Source organism: Phaethon aethereus (genome assembly GCF_964289735.1).
Source record: "Phaethon aethereus genome assembly, chromosome: 3".
NCBI lineage: Eukaryota > Metazoa > Chordata > Aves > Phaethontiformes > Phaethontidae > Phaethon > Phaethon aethereus.
This window is the reverse complement of record NC_138576.1, coordinates 45720402-45740147: the sequence shown is the minus strand read 5'-3', so window position 1 is coordinate 45740147 and position 19746 is coordinate 45720402. Positions and strand designations below refer to the sequence as shown.

Sequence of the window (19746 nt, the reverse complement as noted above, 5' to 3'; positions counted from 1 at the left end):
CACATGCAGTGCTCAAAATAAGACAGGGTCAGTAAGTTTATTACCAGAGAACATAAATTAAAGACATGTTTCTGTCTTTCTCCTACAGACAGTAAGAGTCTTTAAAATGATGAAGTTGAGAAACTGCACCTTCAGGATTCCTCAAGAGAGCAGAGATCCAGCACGGACTGCGCTTGTGCTACCTTGTCTCCATTGCCTTTATAAATCTGTTTGGCTTTCCTCATCCACCAGCTTGTCTTTTGGCTTCCCTCTAAGGAAAACACTGTCATTCATTATCCAGGATTCAAGCACACCGTAGCCTTAATAACTATCACATCAACATTGTTATTACTAAATAATGCTACTAGTAGAGGACCAAGCTCTGAAAACCCAGGTTTTTGAAACGCATAGTAATAAGCACAACTAGATGGATGCAAGGGCAGAAAAGATGTGTTTTCCTCCTAAAAAAGAACACAGCAAGAAGTTGGGTCTTATCCCTGTCCTTCATTAACACTCCCACTCCAAGTCACTTCATTCACGCAAATATTACCACGCATTAAAAGAGTCTGCAACATAAAGCAACTGGCTAATTCACATGGAAGCTGGAATTAATGAGCCACTATTAACCTCTTTTGGTAAGACACCCGATGAGGCTCGGTTGACTCCAAAGTCGTGTGGAGGACCATCAGGCTCTATTGCTTCTTGCAATGAGATAATAGTCCTTTAGCGTTGCTCTTTCTGCCTTCCTTTCTCTCAGAGGATTTTATATTTTGTCATGCTCACGTTTTTGTTCCTAACTCTTTAAACTGCCGATTCTATCTCAACAATTTTACCTCTGTCTACAATTTTGCCTTTCTTATCTTGCATGGCTCAAGACTAAGTACTTTCTCTGAACTCTTTCTTGCAGCGTAGCCATTTTTGCAGAAGTCAGAAGGAAGGTTATTTGGTTGGGCTGAGAGAGAGGGGCTGCACCCTTATAACGTTGCACAGGCCACAAATTCTAAAGAGTTCTGGGGATTTGTCCAGCTTTCCTTGTGGAGTACGTCTTCTAGATGGTATCTGCTTAGAGAATCGATTTTCTGTCACTGAATAAACCAGTGAGGTGCCTATAAGGAAATGCTATACACGTTAAGGAGAAAGTAACAGATGCAACATCCCTAAGTACTTCCGTGATACCATTATCGACGTGAAAACTTGGACAGATTTGAAAGGAGGGCGAGACACGTTACGCACAGCCCGAGGCCCTCTCCGCCATGCTAGCGGCCCCCCGGCGCGGTTACGGGCGCCTACCCCATCCCCATGCTCGCTGCCCAGACTCGCACTCCGCTGTCCCACCAACTCCCACCGAGCGTAACCCCTTGCGATGAGGGGGCCCTTGTGATAAACCAAGCGGCGACAGTTACGACACGACGTATCAGAGACGGTGGGGAAGGGCGGTGTCACAGCCGGCACCTCCTGCCGCTGCGGCTGAAAGGGGAACCCTGGGCCAGCCCGCCGCCGTCAGGCCACTCCCCGACGGCAGTCGCCCGGCCCTGGCTCGCACCGCCGCGGGGGGACGCTCCCTGCGGGCTCCGGTCACCCACGCGTTTAGAAAAGCCACGGGAAGACCACACTGCCGCCCCTCACCGCTGCGGTGCAGCAGTGGCAGCGCGGCGGGCCAGGAGAGAACACCGCCGGGGCGCTGTGAAATAAAAAAAGGCAATCGCCTCGCCCGTGGTTGCCGTTTGGTTGGTTTGGGGTTTTTTGGGTGGTTGTTTTCTTGCCGCTGCAGCCGCAGCCGGTCCGTTATCGCGCAGCACCTCCCCGCGGCCGGGCCTGCGCGCATGCGCCGCCGGTCCGCGCAGGCGCGGCACGGGGGGTGGCGGCAGCGGCGGCGGCGGCGATGGGCGGGAGGCTGGTCCGCGTGTTCCGGAATTTCAACGTGGAGAGCCGGGCTCGCCGCGAGATCGAGAAGCAGAAGCCCACGCCCGCGCCGCGGCACCCCACCTCTCGGCTGGAGGAGCTGGCCGGTGGGTGCCGGCCTCGCCAGGCCGCGTGGGGCGGTGTTTGTGGGCCCGGCGCGAGACCGAGCCACGGGAGAGGGCAGGAGGAAGGCGGGTGCTGTGGGCGAGGTGCGGGGAGCGCGGGGGGGCGGCGAGCGGCGGGGCGGCGGCATCACCTCACCCGCAAGCGGCGCGGGGCCGGTGACATTGAGAACGGGGCGGCTGGGCTGGGCGCGGGGCACGCTGGGAGCCGTAGTCGGCGGCGGCGGTCGCTAGGGGCGGTCGCTAGGGGCGGCCGGGCGCTCCAGGGACCGGGCTTCTTGGGCCGGTCGGACTGGGCCCCAGCACAGCGGCAAGCGGGGGAGCGGGGCAGCTCCGCGGGCCTCCGGAGCCGTGAGCGGGCGCTTTCCGCCGTGCCGCTTGGCCTTGGCGGGTGAAGCGGTGTCGTTAACGCCAGAGCTGGTAGAAAAACGAAACCTTCCCCAGAAGCCCCGCGCGTCCCGGGTGTCGTGCCGTTCCTCTGGGGAAGAGATTAAGGTGGCAGGACTAATGAAAAGGAAACAATTCGACTCTGATCTGTCTGTTCTGTTTGTTTGTTGTGGTTTTTTTTCTTCCCTTCTTCACTGCCTTTAGATCACCCAGAGGTACAAGAAGAAATTTACAGGAAGGACGATAGGCTCCTCTCCTTGTTAAAAGATGTTTATGTCGAGTCCAGAGATCCACCTGTGCGGGTGAGTATGTCTCTGTAGGAGGCATACCAGCATCAGCTTTGTGGTTTCAAACACGGCACAAATTCTATATGAAGAAAAATGCTCTGTTAGCACCTAAAAGTATCTTTTTATAGATAAAAATGATGTTTTCGTTACTCTCATATATCAGTAGCACTGACTGAATTTGACCCTGGGTTTTGAACCTGTGAAAAATTGTAATTATAAACCTTTTAAATGCTTACGCAGTCTTCCTTTTTAACATCGTGTTGCTCTTACTTTGTTTTTCACCGAAATTCCCGCTTCTGTTTCCTCTAAGGCAGAAGAACAGTTGGCCAACCTCTTGCAAAGATGCAGGAGTTTGCCAGAGATCTCTTGTGTTGTTGTTAGAAGAAAAGAGATTGGGACTACTGTGGGAGCATGGATGTGGTAGAGGACAAAGGCATTAACGTTTTAGTGGAGTCTTTAACTACTGATGTTAATGTCATACTGTGCAGAGACCTTTCCTTATGCGGCTGAGGGAGTGCCTTAGTTTTTTTTTTTTTCTGCATGACCTTCTGGATTGTTTGGTTATCAGTTTCCTCATTGCCAACAGCTGCAGTCTTTGACTTCAAAGGTAAAGCATGTCCCTTCCAGTAAAATGCAGCCTGGGGTCCAGTCTTCTCTTTTCCGCCATGTTACATTATGGCTTGTGCGTTTTACCTGTTGCATTATTGGACCACTTTATTCTAGCTGCTTTATTCAGTAATAAATGTTTTCTAATAACCTAGCAAGAAAATTCCTAAGTCGCTCCAACTTGCCACTTTCACAGTATCTGCTATTGAAGACTGAAGGTATTTAAAAATACAGACAGATTTCTGCAGTATCTCTCTGAAGTTTCCAAGTAATCTCTATCCTTAATTTTCATAATAGAGGCTAGGACTCTAATCTGGAAGTGCTGAGGGTCTAATTTTAATATATTTCAATATTCACTTGTAAGCCTGTCAAGAGAAACTTGAGAAAAAGACAAAAGTGGAACAAATCTTAGTGCTTGATTCCATGCCTGCTCTGAGTTTGCTGCCATGTAAGACTTGCTCTTGTGGTGTGTCTACTTGCAGTTGCTAGGAGGAGCATGATTAATATGTTAGCATGGTGGCTTGCAGGCAAAACTTCATCCAAAAGCTTCCTTCCTTGCCTGATGTTATTCTGAATACTTTGTGCATCGTGTATGTATACATACTTACATGTGTATTTGGAACATCTGTCTGTGATAAATGGAAATGCACCAACTCTTAAGTCCTGAAGCGGTAGATACCCTCAGACAGATCATTTTATTAAGACTTGAAAAATTGTTCATTATCTGAGCACCATTTTAGCACAAAGTAAAAGGAAGAAATGGAGAACTGGTAGCATCATCAGACATTCTCTATAGTTTGGAAACAGACATGCAGTTATAGGTGCTGTAGCATCCACATCAGTTTTCTCAGGTTGTGAGTTAATACAGAGTGTCTGTGGGCTAATCAGTGGCTGTGGACTCTGATAACTTTAAAAGTACTTTTTCTTAAATTTAAGAAAGGTTTTCATTGTGTCTTCTTTTGCACTGTCATTCACTGGTTAAATCTTAATAAAAGGCAATACAGGGAAGGCACAGGTGTTTTGGAAATTACTTGGAAATTTGAAGGGACTTGGAAGAAGAGACTTCACGTGTCTGAGCACTGCAGTAGTAATGGGACTTAAACTCCATATGACGCTGCAAAATAGTTTCTTTTTGTCCAGAAAAGCTTATTCTCTAGATAGAGCAAAAGAAGGTATATCTTTTAGTTGCAAAACTAAAATCTGAAAATGAAAGGAAGGGGAGAGAGACTATATGAAAAAGATTCCAGTGGTATCAGAAGAAGGATACCAATTTGTACTTTTTTTTTTTTCCCCTTGCCATGAATCAGTATCAAAGATTAGGTTATCTGCATTTCTGTTTGACTAGCAAAATGTGTAGTTTGCCTTGTATGAAGGGCTGCCGAGCCTGTGGAACACTTAGGAATTCAGTGGATGGTACCTTTTCAGAATTTGTGTGGGGGTTGACATCGTATGTAGAATGGCTGTGGAAGAACTGACAATTTTTGTGATATCAAGAAGCAAGGCTGGGTAAGCATGATTATTTTTTTTAATGCTGTGAAAATGGTGAAAGCTAGCAGGAAATGCCATATTTAGGAAAACAGCTCAGCTGCTACAGTATGCATAGGAAACAGAACTGCTGTTAAGCTCTTTTTGTTTTCCTTCTCACAATTAGGTAAAAGATGGAGGTGGTGAACATCTTCCATGCAAACAGGAGGAAAAGAGACTTACAAAACTAGGCCACTTGGGAGATCTAGATGTTAAGAAAGTTCCCAAAGGCAAAATTTCCATTGTGGAGGCTCTAATGCTTCTTAATAATCACAAACTTCATCCTCAAATATGGACTGCAGAGAAAATAGCAGTGGAATACAGCCTGGAACTGAAGGACGTCAACTCTCTCCTGGAATTCTTCATTCCTTTCACTGTGCAGGAATTTCCTAAAGAAACCAAAAAAGCTATAAAGCCAACATAAAAATAATTACCAAAACCTTGTGTGATCTCACTCGTGTCTTAATTTTACTCTTGAGTATATTCAGTGTCTGAAAAGAGTTGGTAATGTGTCATCCAACAAGGCTGCTTCTTTATACCAGTAAGATGTATTCAAGCAATTCCATTCTATACTGGATAGCTTCAGTTAAATACAGCAATTGTAGGATACAGTTTGTAAACCAGAATGTAGCTAATAAGTCGTATGAGAGCATGTCACACAGTTCTGATTATCCCATCCGTATGTTACGGGTTCAGTTAAAACACCAGTTCTAGTGAGAACTTTAACAGATTGCCTTTCTTAGCAGAGACTTCCTGGCCTTCAGCTAAATCAGTGCTCTGTGTGTATTAGCTCTGTAATTTCATTTTACAGTGTTCTTTCAAGGACTTGCTGTCAAGGTGTGTGTATATACGAACAGCTGTATTTCTTTTATATGAGAATGGAATAGTATTTATACTTTGTTAAGAAGGTTAACCACAAGATCATTTGGGAAATTCAGCTGTGTCAAACTTAAAATAAAAAGAAGGTGAAGAGCAAGAAGGCCTCTTTCTGATGCTGGAACAGTAATGACTGATGTGTAGCTCCTCTTCCACTCTATTCTGATTTAGCTTAAACACCTGCACTTCCCCAGCTACTGTCTGTCAGTCAGTGAATTTGTAAGGAGTGATGATCTTCTAACATCAGTCTCTTGGCAGCAGTCTATGGCACCTACTGTATGAGAAATAATGGTTCATACTATAATTAATAGGTAGGTATGAAATGCAATTGTATCTACTAATTGGACCCACTAGTAGGTCTTCTGTAAATGTCTGCCTGCTGTTACAATAGCCATTTTTCCCTGTGGAGGCCTCGTCTGACTGACCCAAATGTGGGATAGATCAGGTCATGTTCCCTCACAATAACTTACCCATGTGCTACCAGATGGAAGACGAACAGCATCCTTTCAGTTGTTAGTAAAGGAGGACACAAACTGTGAGGAGCTAATGGTGGATTGTAATCTTCTTGATACTGTGACTATTCAGGTCTGTGTAGGTAAGAAGTTTTGCACTGATGATTAATACTGTGGTGAAAACTGGTTCATGTTTTCCAGATAAGCTGTGGAGGAGCAGGAGGGGACAGTCAGAACTGATACTTAAAAAGGCATTATGATTGCCTTCATTCAAAAGAAACAAAGGACAAAACTTAATTTTATGCAGTGCTAATGTTCCCAGTGCCCCTCACCAAAGAAGTTGAATTTAAGAGGCTGGAAGTCAGTACCAGGCGTATAATGTAACTTTCTTTTTAAGAACTTTCCTGCCATGTCTTAGATTTCAGACTGGTAAATGTCTTACCAAGAAGGTGATGGTCAGCTTTGCTATTTCACAGCAAGATTCTTTCCACTCCTCTCTCTGAGATGGAACTGGGTATTTACAGTACAGTTTGCCGGAGTGTGTTCAAGGTTTTGCATCATTTCATTTATGAAGTACATAATGCTGTACCTTAGTGGAAGATGACACCTAAGTGCATTGTATAAAAATTTGGAATTGTTAGTCTTTGGATGTGTGGACTGGGGATAGGCTTGTCATTTTTCCTGTAATGTAATGGGGACAGACCTGCACTATAAAACTAGTGCATCTGAGAAACTTAGATTAAGATTCTTTTGTTTTCCACAGAATGCTCTGATTTATAGAATGTTGTAACAGAAATACTTTACTGTTTGAGTACTGTTCATCCTAATGTAATATTTAGGGTAATATTCAGAAAACAGCTGTGGAATGCATTTGGTACAGATACTGGTGTTATGATTGGAGATGATGTGATTTCCTTATTTAAAAATTAATCTTTAATTAGGTATTGGAGTTGATTAACTGTCAGCACCAGACAACAGCTTAGCCGTGCCCCTTGACTAACTTGGTATTTATCTTGGCTTCTTTTGTCTGCCTTTGTGAACTGTCTTGTGATGTGGCTACACCACTACAGTACCTGTTTCATGCAGAAAGTCCCTGGAGGCAGTATGGTATACTACTGCTTTGCTTACGTGCTTCAGCCGGCACGTGCTTTGGGATGTGTGGTGCTCATCATGTTCAGTGCTCCAGCCATACCTTTAGGGCAAAATCCTGTCCATGAATGAGATGATTGCAAAGCTGTCCCCACTTTCTCTGGAGCCAGGGTCTCATCCTCAGAATATGTTGTCCACGGTGGGGAAGCAGGCAGGTCCCACAGCACAGAAGTGGGCCAGGGACCCATATCGCTGGAAGCAGGTGAACTCCTGGTGGCCCAGAAGGCTCCTCTGGACCAGGGAACTTCTCCGGCACAGTGCGTTCACTTCAGCAAAAGTAGACACAATGCAGTTTGCTGGCCGCACGCAGATTCTTCTGCTGGTCACCTGCCCCACCTGCTGGGCGATGTCAAACCAGCATGATGAAGGCATTGCTGATGGTATGGGATCATGTAAAATCTGTACCTTTATCTGTGCAAATTCGCCATAGTCGGAATGTTTACCTTTCACTCTCTTCAGACATGGAGTGTTTTACTTGCCCAAATCTCACAAGAAGATCCAGGAGCATGGATCTTTTTGCTCTGGTGGGAAAGCCTGTCCCTGATCAAGCACTCTGAATGCTACCATCTTGCCCTGTGTAGGCTACTGGTCACAGCCAGCTGCAGGTCCTTGGCAGGTATGCGCTCAAGCTGTGTTCAAGTGAGTATATGTTTGAAGATAATGCTGTCTTTAGGGTTGGTGTCTGGGACAAGACTATTCTCACTTGCGTCTTTTCTAGAACTGCTTACTTCCTTTCTTCCAGTTTCAAGGGACTCTTTACTCATCAGTTATCTTGCCAGCTTACCAGTTTCTGGTTTTGATGCAGTTTCTAATAGGAAGAATAATGATATTTTCTTTACACTTTTGACCTGGTTTTGTCTGTGTCCCTTTCTGTCTATATCCCTTTCCCGTAGCTGTTTGGCTGTCGGCTTAACAGAAAGGTACTCTTCAAAGCAACTGTTTTGAAGAGGTAATTAAACGGAATTTGTGGGCACCTGCAATTCAGTTTTCTGGTACTCACATGTGGAGAATTTTTCATGTTTCATTGCCATGCATGCAATGCACCAAATTTAGCTCAGATGGTTTTGGCCACCATATAGAATCATTACATTTGGTAGGGAACAACCTGCCTCACTCAAACTGCTTTGTTCTTGCCAAATTAATATAAAATGTGTAGCAAGTACAAGCTTTGGGAGCCTGTAAGGGATTTGTTTCATTTTTAGTGTAAATGGTGCACGGTTAACAAACTTCTTTATATGTGGCATTATTACACCAGCTTTCCAAATGTCACTGAATAAAGCCAGGGCCTCCTTGGGCACTGAGACAGAGTGAGTACGCAGGGCAGGCTGAGCCTCATTTGGAAATGAGGGTTACATTCCTGCTGAGACATAAAATTGAATTTCCTCAGGGGAGTTCCAGCAGGTGTACTGGAATTCCTGGTTTGAATTTTTCAAAAAAATGTCTCTTTAGGGAGAGGCTAGTAACTCACTCACCCACGTTTTCTGGGATATAGTCCTGTTCCTCCAGCCTTGTTCTATTGTGAAGTCTATTCCCAGCCTTCTGCAGGCAGTCTTCTCTGATATGAAAACTTTATGCAGCTCCGCTCGTTGCTCTTTACTGGTTTACATGCAGATATTGGCTGTATTCTGCCCTCTCGGTATCAACAACCTGTTTTATTTCTGCAGAGCTCTCTTGCCTTCTAGGAATAGCACATCTGCTGAGGTAAAGATGAGAGGACTGTGCACATGTTTTGTTCTGCAGAACTTACGAATAGGACAGATTTTCAAAAGGGATGTAGCTTTTCATACATCTTCAAAAGCTGCTCCTTTGGGATACGTGAAACCAAGTAATCTTGTGCTATCTCACCATGTATTAATCGTACGTAAGTTCTTGCAGTCTGATGCCAAGACGGCAAGATTGGAGCTGTGAGGCAGGAAAGAGTTTTAACTCTGCTTTCTGTGCAGGTTAGTCAGAGGGAACTTCAGTGCACAGAGTGATCTTTCTGTAGCCTTCCAGTGCTGGGAACTTGTCTTTTAAGCTACCGCTTTTTACTCAAGGAGAAAAGAAAATGATGTTTATACATGAGAGGTATGTACTAAACTTACAAAATGGAATATCTTATTTCTGTATTGAAAAATGGAATTAAACCTCAAGTAGTCATAAAACAGGATCAAAGTGCAAAAGTTTAAAGAGACAGCTTTCTCACCTTGCTTCATAGGAGCACCGTGCCTTCATGTTTGAGACTGCATGAAGCTTCGCGTTTCACGGCTCTGTTTTGGAGCCCCTTTCTAAACAGGAGCTTTCGGGTTCTTATCAGGTGGTGCCAGTGTTGAACTGGCAGCAGGGGAGGCCTGACCAGTGCAGGTGAGCTTCAGGTGCAAATGGATTTTGTCACTTGAGATTGTGGCAGCCGACTGGTGTGCTATTAGCAATCAAAACACTCTGTCAGTGCCTGTTGTTATTAAATCCGTTTCCAGCTTTCTACAAGTCTAACAAATTCTGTAACCTTTCACGGTTCAGGTATTGCTATGTTGTTATCAGAGATAAGTGTTTTCTGCTAAAAAACCCCACCAAAAACCATGGATTAATTTCTTTTAAAAACTTAACTTTAGTTTTCCCGATCTGCAACAATTTGTCTCCTATTTACACGAGGCGACAGCGGCATTGGGTAACAGCAGCACATCTGTAGTGTGCTGGAGGGAGTGCACTGCGAGAGCTCCTGCGGCTCCGTGGGGTGGAGCGGGGTTTGATGTGTCTGCTGCCAGAAAGAGAATTTATAAAATAAATCTGCCAAGGTGGTTCTTCTGTGACTGTTGTGCAGAAGAGGTGAGATGTTTTGGCCTCCTGAGGGGAGTAGTACTGCTGTATTACCCAGGAGAGAAGCGACTTGGGGGTAGGATAGACCCCCCCAGTCATCTCCTATAAGGATTCCTTGCATGGGAATGGAAACCGCATAGTGTCTTGCAGGCCTGAGGCTCGCAAGTCGCTACTTTTTAGAAAGCTGAGGGCGGTGATGGTGTAGCCGGAGGAATCCCTACCTTTGAAATAGTCACCCAGTGGGCAGCCATACCTATGAGCTGGCTTCAGCCAGGGGATCGGGGATCCCACTGCCGATGAGCTGCAGACGGTGCCGGTGAAAGCTAGATTCGCTCCTGCCGGGGGTTGCTGCCACTGGAAGCCTGAACGTGGAGCCGCAGCTGGGAGCTCTGCTACGTGAGAGCGATCGGAGCTCTGCAGACAGGACAACAGCGCTGGCAGCTTGGGTGCAGCTGGGAGAGCAGAGCTGGTTGTAACTGCCCGTGTCGGCAGAGGGGAAAAGGGGTAAAGGCGGAGTCTTCGGAGCGTTTCCCTGAACTGAAGCACGCCCTGCTATTAATCGCACAGGGCTTTGCTCCCGGGAGCGTCGACACAGTGCGATTTGTGACTCGAGCCGTTTTGGCTCTCCCCGGGCCGCGTGCTGGGCATGAGGTGGGGGCAGAGCGCCGCAAGCCGGGACCGCGTCGCGCCGCTGCGTGGGCGGGCCTGGTGGCAGGCACGTGGCATGCGCGGCGCACTCGAGTGCCTTCCCTCCCGGGCTCTGCCGTTTGCAGCACAGCACGGGAGCCTGAAGGATGCCACAGGCCTGACGGTTAGGACTCTCCTTTTCAAGTGGGGATGCAGATTTGCACCTCCCTTAAGGCGAAGCAGAAACTGCATATTAAGTAGGAGTCCAGCTTAGCTGTCTCCATGCCCCCCAAAAGGTGGGAACTATGGATCTTATTTTATTTGCATAATTCCTTCGCACCATGAATTTCCTTCGTGAGCACCAAGCATGGCAGAGCTCAAGTCACAGAATGACAGAATAATTAAGGTTGGAAAAGACTTTCAAGATCATCAAGTCCAACCATCAACCCAACACCACCATGCCCACTAAACCACGTCCTGAAGTGCCACGTCCACACGTTTTTTGAACACCTCCAGTGACGGTGACTTCACCACCTCCCTGGGCAGCCTGTTCCAATGCCTGACCACCCTCTCAGTAAAGAAGTTTTTCCTAATATCTAGTCTAAACCTCCCCTGACACAACTTGAGACCATTTCCTCTCATCCTGTCACTAGTGGGGCTGAGGTGGGGAAGTGGTGGGGGGTGCAGCGCAGTGGGTGCAGGAGGGGCCGACTGCTGCTCCGGGGGGAAGCCTTGCTTGTTCCTTACCACTCCTACCCCTGCTCCCAGCACTACAGCCCGCTACAGCCCACCCACCTCCTCTCTTTTTGCTAGCTCAGGCAATTGGCAGACCACTTTATGATCCACTTTAATTCACTAAAGTGGCAGAAAACAAACTAAAACAGCTATAATTAAAACTGAGAAGGGGAAAGGCTTTACCGTTGTCAGCATCAGTGGCTATCCTTTGGTTGGAGCCAGCATATATTCAGCTTACTTTTAATATCAGCCACATCCACTTGAGGAAACAAGTCATTAAAATTGGGTATGTTTTTTTGCACAAAATTTAGGGGCAAAAAGCTGAACAGGCAGAGGCACCAAAATGCTTCTGTGAATTTTTGAAATGTATTATCCCCAAGTTACTTGATTTAGGATGGGAAAAGTGTATTCTAAAACCTGTTTTTTGTATTGTAATAAAATATTTTGGCATGATGGTATGAGATAACATTTATTTCTAAGAACAGTTCAAAGTGCATGCAAAATACTTTGTTCAGACATCAGAGATATCCCTGGCTTTGACAAATAATGAGAATTTGTTTGGGGTTTTTTTCACTTTGGTCAATCTCAAAAAGAAATGCTAAGGCTTCTGTTAAACAAAAGTTTGTCCCATCCCAGTTACTAGCATTCCTACCTGTCCTGGTTTCAGCCAGGATAGAGCTGGTTTTCTTCACAGAAGCTGGTGTGAGACTGTGTTTTGGATTTGGGTTGAGAAACTGTTGATAACATGCTGATGTTTTGGGTTGTTGCTGAGCAGTCAAGGACAGTCCAGCTTCTCGTGCCGGCCTGCCAGCGAGCAGGCTGGGGGTGCCCAGCGAGCTGGGAGGGGACACAGCCGGGACAGCTGACCCAGACTGGCCAAAGGGATATTCCCTACCATACGACGTCATGCCCAGTACATAAACTGGAGTTGGCCGGGGGGTGGAAATCACTGCTCGGGGACGGGCTGTCAATCACTGGGTGGTGAGCAATTGCTGTATTGGGCATCACTTGTTCTTGTACATTTCTTTATTGCTATTATCATTGTTGTTTCTTTCTCTCTTTCTGTCCTATTAAACTGTGTTTATCTCAACCCATGAGGTTTTTTTTCTAATTCTCTCCCTTGTCCCACTGTGGGAGGGGGAGTGAGTGAGCGGCTGCGTGGTGCTCAGTTGCCGGCTGGGGCTAAACCACGACACCACCCTTACCTAATCCACTCCCCCAACTACTTTGTTGATGAGTATCATCTGTCAGGTTTCTGGTCCTGTTTCACAGATAGGCAATTAACTGTGTACAATGAGTGAGGCTGATTTACTGTCTACCTAAAGCTGCAGTGAAACTGGAATAAATAGAAAGTAAGTGCATTGAATAGCAATGAATCAAAGCAAAGCAGGCTACTGAAGATGTCTTTAGGAAGAAATAATGCCACTCTATTGGCTTTGCTCCTCCACAGAGGAAGAAAATGGGACTAAATTTCATGCTGTGTTCTGCCACCCTCAATTAGCTGTCACCAGTTAAAGATTTCCTGTGTGAGAAGGAATTCACAATTGTCGTCACTTAACAAAGATAAATTCTATCACCTCACTTCTGCACATGCAATACTTCAATATTGAACTCATTTTTTTATATTGCAAAATTCTCATTAATGTAGCAATTTGAGAAATGGAGCCATTTTTCTTTTGACTCTCTTAATAGGTTGACATTTAATCATGGTTTCTTAACCCTTTTGAAAGAAATGCACTGTTTTGTACATTTTGAATAAAAATCAGCTGCATTTTATCGTGGACACATGGCTGTGATTAAAAGCTGAAAAGATACTACAAAAAGCAAGTCTGTTCATTCAATAAATAACAAATACCTGTTTGTGATATATAGGCTCCATGACATACATAATTCTCTAGCCTTCAGAAAGTGGTGAAACTGCAGTGTTTTGGAGAAACCTTAAGGAAAAAAACATAGGAAACCCTTGTTGGATTTTTATCATAAAAATTTTGTGTTTTCTGTAATTCTGCTGCTGTGGAACTTGTTACAGAATTCACATTGTGCTCTAGCATATAATGTTTAATTTTGCCAAAAAAGTGTAATTAGTTCTCAGCCAAGAACAAAAGCTTGAACTGAGTGTGAACCATGCTACTCTAATCCCCTTGAGTTTGCTGCAGCCTAAAACAGTACTTGGAGAAATATGAACTGTTCCCTGTCTCTTAGCTGCTAGATGATTCTGAAAATGAAAGATGAAAATATAAATGCAGCTAAAGTCAAAATGCAGAACATGATATTAATATAAATTGCATAGGGCTTTTGATGTACTATTACTCCTTTCTGTCTTGAATTTAACACAGACTCTGTGACAATTTCCATAATTTTTATTTTGTTTCTAGTTTTTAATGGTATGAAAGGCTTTTGCTAAAATAATCTTTTTTTCTCGATGAAATGATAGCACCTCCTTCACCTTCCCCTGCATAGATCATCTCAGCTTCCTGAATGAGGGAGGAAAACAGCAGACAAATAGATTCAAATATGAGGTTGAAGAATATGTCATGAAGGATTTTCAAATGCTGTGTCCTTTCTTCACCGGGCACTAGACATGGAGATGTTGCATTTGTGCAGTCTCGATCAAAGGTTTCTTTCAAGTGGAAGGCAACTTGAATCTGAACTAACTTCACATGCTGCTGGTTTCAAGTTATTTCCATGATAAGGAAAAATGATTATTTAAGAGATAAAAATCCAGTGTGCATTCCAATTGGTCAAACTGTTTCTATGGTTGCAGAGCGGTATCTAAAGATTCAGCTGAAAAAATGTGGCTTAAAGATGAGAAAACAGCTTATCTGTTGCATCCCTTCACTAGATACACTAGACAAAAATGGAGCTCCAGGCTGTGGAGGAGTTACAGCCAGATGGTTTTGTTCCTGCATCCTTACAAATAAACTCTGTCCCCAAATAAAACTTTTTCCAAAAGCCCTACCAAGTCCATATATGCTGCAGGTGGCCTCTTTTTTTGTTTTATGTTGTTAGCTAGCAACGCTTTTAAATGTCCCCAGAGATTTATAAGAATATAATGAGATTTATGCAGGGGAGCTCAGGGGACCTGACTGCATCATTTGGGAAGGTGACTTCCCTGGATGCACCTAAATGTAAACTATGAAAACAAGAATAATATTTGTTTTGGCTGTGTTCTGCAAGGACACTTCACCCCATGGCTTTTCGAGCAGCATCACACAAAGCATTACTTAATTTACTACTGTGTTTTTCTCTGGTTTACTATTAGGAAAAATATTGTCTTGCTTTTTTCTGAGGTCTGCTAGCAGCAGAGTAGGAATAAGAAATTTATAGGTGTAATATGAGAAATTAATCTTGATTTTTCCTAGGCATTCTTTTTTACATATGCATCTCTTGCCATGCTACAATAATATTTCTATTTCACTTTTTAATTATAGTTATAAAATTGCAGATCATTAGCAGCATCTATAATTTCTGTAATACTTTCAGAGCTTGTCCTTAGTCCATCCAGGTTATACAAGGGCAATTGCACTGGAATAAAGAATACTGGAGTCTTACTGACTTGCAGGAGCTGGATGACAGTTTTAACAGGGGCTGGGCAACCTTCAAGTCAAGTGCAGTCAGCCATCTAGGCATTTGGGATCTAACAGTTATGGGGATGAGGAATGATCTTAGTGGAAGGAGAAGAACTGAGCATTTCATTTGGGAAAGAGATGGACCACTTACTACACCAAAACATTGGGTACCATGTTGTAAACAGTTTTGAATTCACAGAATCTCAGAATAATTTTGATTGTAAGGGAGCAATTTATCTTGTGCAGTTGAGCTTTGAATACTTCCAAGGCTGGAGATTAGACAACTTGGGCAAGCCGTTCCAGTGCTTAACTATCTTCCTGGGAAAAGTAATTTCTTTATGGCTAGGCAAAATTTCCTGTTGCAGCTTGTGACTGTTACCCGTTGTTGTTCTGCTGCACACCTCTGGGAAGAGTGACTCCATATTGCCTATGTCTGGCCAAATGTCTCTCAGCATCACCAGAACATTAAAAATTGTGGGGAAAGAAACTTGATTCCATCCATCTATGCTTTACTCCTTTGCTTGGCATGTCGTCCTTACGATTCCTGTTCCTTCTGGGAGCTAACTCTGCCACCTTGTCTGTAAGACATGAGTGGAGAGAAAAGGTACTAAAATATAGCTCACAAGAAAAATTAGTTATTCAGCAGAATACAAATATACAATTTAAGGACTATTTCTGCAATAGTAACACGATCATTCTTCCTGCCAGTTTGCATGTTTTCTCTGTATATACTTAGTACCAGGCAATGCGTTCGTCTCTGGTAAGCAGCAGCCAGGGCTCTGGGTGGGAGAAGAGGGAAACAAGAGCAAAAATCCAAACAAAACTTATCCTTGTTTTTTCTCTGTGATTTAGCAATGGAAATAATATTGCCTTATTTTATTTAATGAACAGTAATGTAGAAAAATTATACATAAGCTCACAACTGCTCCTCTTCCCTTAGCAACTCCTCTGAACACTCTCCAGTAATAAGGTTACAGGATCTACATTACAGCCAGAGAACTTTATGAAAGGAATGGTTTCCATTTATTGCATGTTTAAAAGATCTGAAAGATCTGTAGTTGTTACTCATTTTCTAAGGCCCCAAACTTTACGAAATAGTTGGAAACAAGTCTGCTATAGATCAGTTTTATAATTTATGATGCTTTGATTCTTCATTTTGGTGGTATTGATACATAGGCACAAGTGAGTTGACATTTTACTTTCAAGTCTCCCACATTTTCACAAAGATACCACACAAAAAAAATTGCACACAGTTTCTTAATGCCTCAGGTCTACGCCAGATGTATGAAGAAATCTGGGTGGAGTGACTGACACCCCTATTTTTTGATCATTGACTTAGCAGCATACACCAAATTGTTGTCATTACATCACTTAAATCACTCCAGGAAGACTCTCTGGTGGTTCTGTGGCATATACACATTTGTCTTTCTGGTGGGTGTTCATCTCAAGTTCAAGTCAGATAAAAGAAAGATGAAAAATTCTGACCTGCCACGAGGACTGTGGAAGAACTGGTGAACTCAAGCCTGTGCCAGTGCAGGGGGGCACCGCTGTCCTCGTCAAGGGGACGGAACAAGACAGATCCCCGAGTCCTCATCCTCATTCACTTAGATACGTGAATATTTATTTACATAAATGGTCAGGTTTCCACCAAGAGAAATAACGCATGTGACCAAAAATTTGCACAATTAGCTCTTAAGATCAGCTCTGAGGCTTCTGTAAATTTCTCAGAAATAAGTTCAGTTTCTCAGAATAGTTCAGTTAAGATTCTCTTCACTTTTTTTTTGTGTGAGGGATGAAAAACATTGAAATGTACTCCTCTATGAAAGTGTGAAGTGGCACCCTGTGAAGATTTCTGGGTAGTAAAAAGCATGATAATGCTCTATCATGTGCTATTGATCTGACCATGTGAGAACACTCTTCAAGTATAGATGGTCTTAATAAAGTCAATTAGTGTAACACCCTAGCGACTTCCTTTTAACACACTGTGATATAGCATCATGCTATGTTATAAAATCTCTGACGCTGTATATCCTAAATCAGTAAATGACAGTGAACAAAAAGAGAAAAAGGTTATGTTGCTTATAGATAAATATGATTTATTTCTGCACAACGGAGAAAGACAATGTACACACACACGGTATTATCATTCTAGTATTAGTGTAATATCTTAGATTTTGGGTGCAGTCTAAGGTTACTCAGGTGTGAAGCTTACTCAAGTGTGCTAAGCTACATTTGGAAAGATGTTATATTCCTGTTCTTTTTTACTATCTCTCAGGAAAGAGATTGTAAAATCTCTGGATCATCAACTTGTGCTGTGTCAGATGCTGGCTCTGTTGTGTGGGTCAGTTAGATCCCAGGTAGGTATAAAGGCAATTCATCTGCCTGTACTGAGGAAAGCATCTGCACATGAGATGAAAAAGCAGCGTGGCCAGCAGGTCGAGGGAGGTGATTCTGGCCCTCTACTCCACTCTGCTGAGACCCCACCTGGAGTCCTGTGTCCAGCTCTGGAGCCCTCAGCACAGGAAAGACATGGACCTGTTGAAGCAGGTCCAGAGCAGGGCCACAAAAATGATCAGAGGGATGGAACACCTCTCCTGTGAGGACAGGCTGAGAGACTTGGGGTTGTGCAGCCTGGAGAAGAGAAGGCTCCAGGGAGACCTTCTTGCACCCTTCCAGTACTTAAAGGGGGCTTATAAGAAAGATGGGGACAGACTTTTTAGCAGGGCCTGTAGCAACAGGACAAGGGGTAATGGCTTTAAACTAAAAGAAGGCAGATTTCAACTAGATCCAAGGAAGAAATTTTTCACAATGAGGGTGGTGAAAGACTGGCACAGGTTGCCCAGAGAGGTGGTAGATGCCCCATCCCTGGCAACACTCAAGGTCAGTTTGGATGGGGCTTTGAGCAACCTGGTCTCGTTGAAGATGTCCCTGCTCATTGCAGGGGTTTGGACTAGTTGACCTTTAAAGGTGCCTTCCAACCCAAACTATTCTATGATTCTATTTAATGTGTACCATCAGCAACTAGAAAGCAGCAATACTTTATGTCTTTTCACTTGTTATTCTAAATAACTTGGATCCTCATTCAGATTTGCCACATAGGGTAGATATCAAAGATTTGTATAATATTGTTTAGTGTTTAGAAAATATTTAATCATCACTGTAGAGTACAATTTGCATTACTCCCATTTTTCATGCCAACATGATTTGTATGGCAGCCAATGTATGCTAATTAGAGAATTTCCCTAATTAATTTTTGTCAGTGTGTTGCCCTAACATGACTCAAAATGTACAGCTTAATGTATTAAATGTATTAAAATTGCTTCTACTTCTTATTGTATACCAAGGAGTAATTTGCTATTCACAGCAAGTGTTTACAACAATCTTTAGATGCACATATTCTAATTAAAGTGAATATCCAACATGTTGGCCAAGGATGAGTCATACTTCACAACAGCTCTACAGGGAAGGAGATCTGAGTTGTGTATTCTTCTAAAGCAATGGCCAACAAGAATAAATTGTGTTCTTTTGTGTGAAATGTATTTTCTGCTGCTTATTGCATGCCTAAAGGATGGATTAGCAAACATGAAAGTACAAAGACTGAGCATACGTACTGCATGGGACAATGACGGCAGCTGCAGTGGAGGGCTGGAGGGAGGGCTATTTGAAAACTTTGTTGATTAGGCTTTGTTGCTAAGCATAAAGCCTACTCTATGTGCATTTTTGTCACTCAGGAACAAGGTACCAGCGTATGCCATCCTAGTTACCATGGTTTCCATGCAGCCACAGTGCCCTCTCAGAAAAGAAACAACTTGAGTTTGATATTCCTTACATATATTCCTTAGGCATCTTGAAACCGGAATTGCAACTTGAATTATCTATGGACAGATCATCATGATTTGGTTCTTGAACATGATACATACTTTCCTAGACCTAAAAGCATCTCCTCTCTCCTCAGTATTTTCAAACTCTCAGGTTTGAACATAATCACCCTCACAGAGATGCCTTTTGTCAAAGAGTGCTGAACCTTTTGAACATCGCAGGTTGTGACGCATCCTGACAGCGAATGGATTGTGCAATTCCAACTTGGCGCCAGATGGTACCGTCACCTCACCAGTGAGTGCTGATGGACTGAGGGCCTGGAAGAGGCTGTGGGGAACCTCCAGCAGCCACTGCTGGTGTCCTGCCCCGCTGCCAGGAGAGCACGCTTTGCCTCTTTGATGGTGAAGGAACGAGATCTGCAGTGTGAGGGCAGCCCCCTCTCAAAAAGAAGTAGAAGCTTGTATTCTTGTAAGAGAAGAATGAAGGTATTTTGCATGCAGTGTTTATTCTGAAGGTGTCAGGCTAGATCAACATCTTCTGATCTCCGCGCCTTTTAACAGCTCCAGAAAGCGCAAGACGCTGTGACCCACTCTCTAGCTAGGCCCCGTGCGGGCTCTAGCTATATTTAAATCACACTTTCCTAGGAGAATCTGCAGTAATTTAGTTTGGCTGATACAGAATACATGCAAAGCAGCAAAATGTGAAATGGATTAATGCTATCAGAACAATAGCCAATGATGTTCTCATTTTTTTCTGAATTTTCACCTTTTCCATGCAGCTGTGGTGTTCTCAGTGTATGATGAACAAAGACAGCAGAAACTGGTCTTTAGGTAGCCAATTGCATGTGAAGTGACATATGAAATATGCTAAGAAAGATGGAGTCATCTCATTTTTAAACATGTCTGTTGAAACAACC

The 19746-nt window shown here is 43.7% G+C and overlaps 1 protein-coding gene across 1 annotated transcript; it reads left to right on the top strand.

The window, feature by feature from the left end:
- Positions 1 to 1861: 1861 nt before the first annotated feature.
- On the top strand, positions 1862 to 5231 carry NDUFAF4 (NADH:ubiquinone oxidoreductase complex assembly factor 4; the record flags this gene model as incomplete). Its single annotated transcript, XM_081997547.1, has 3 exons — positions 1862 to 1988; positions 2595 to 2692; positions 4935 to 5231. The coding sequence occupies 3 exons, from the start codon at positions 1862 to 1864 to the stop codon at positions 5229 to 5231; spliced, it is 522 nt and encodes a 173-aa protein (XP_081853673.1).
- Between the last annotated feature and the right edge of the window lie 14515 nt (positions 5232 to 19746).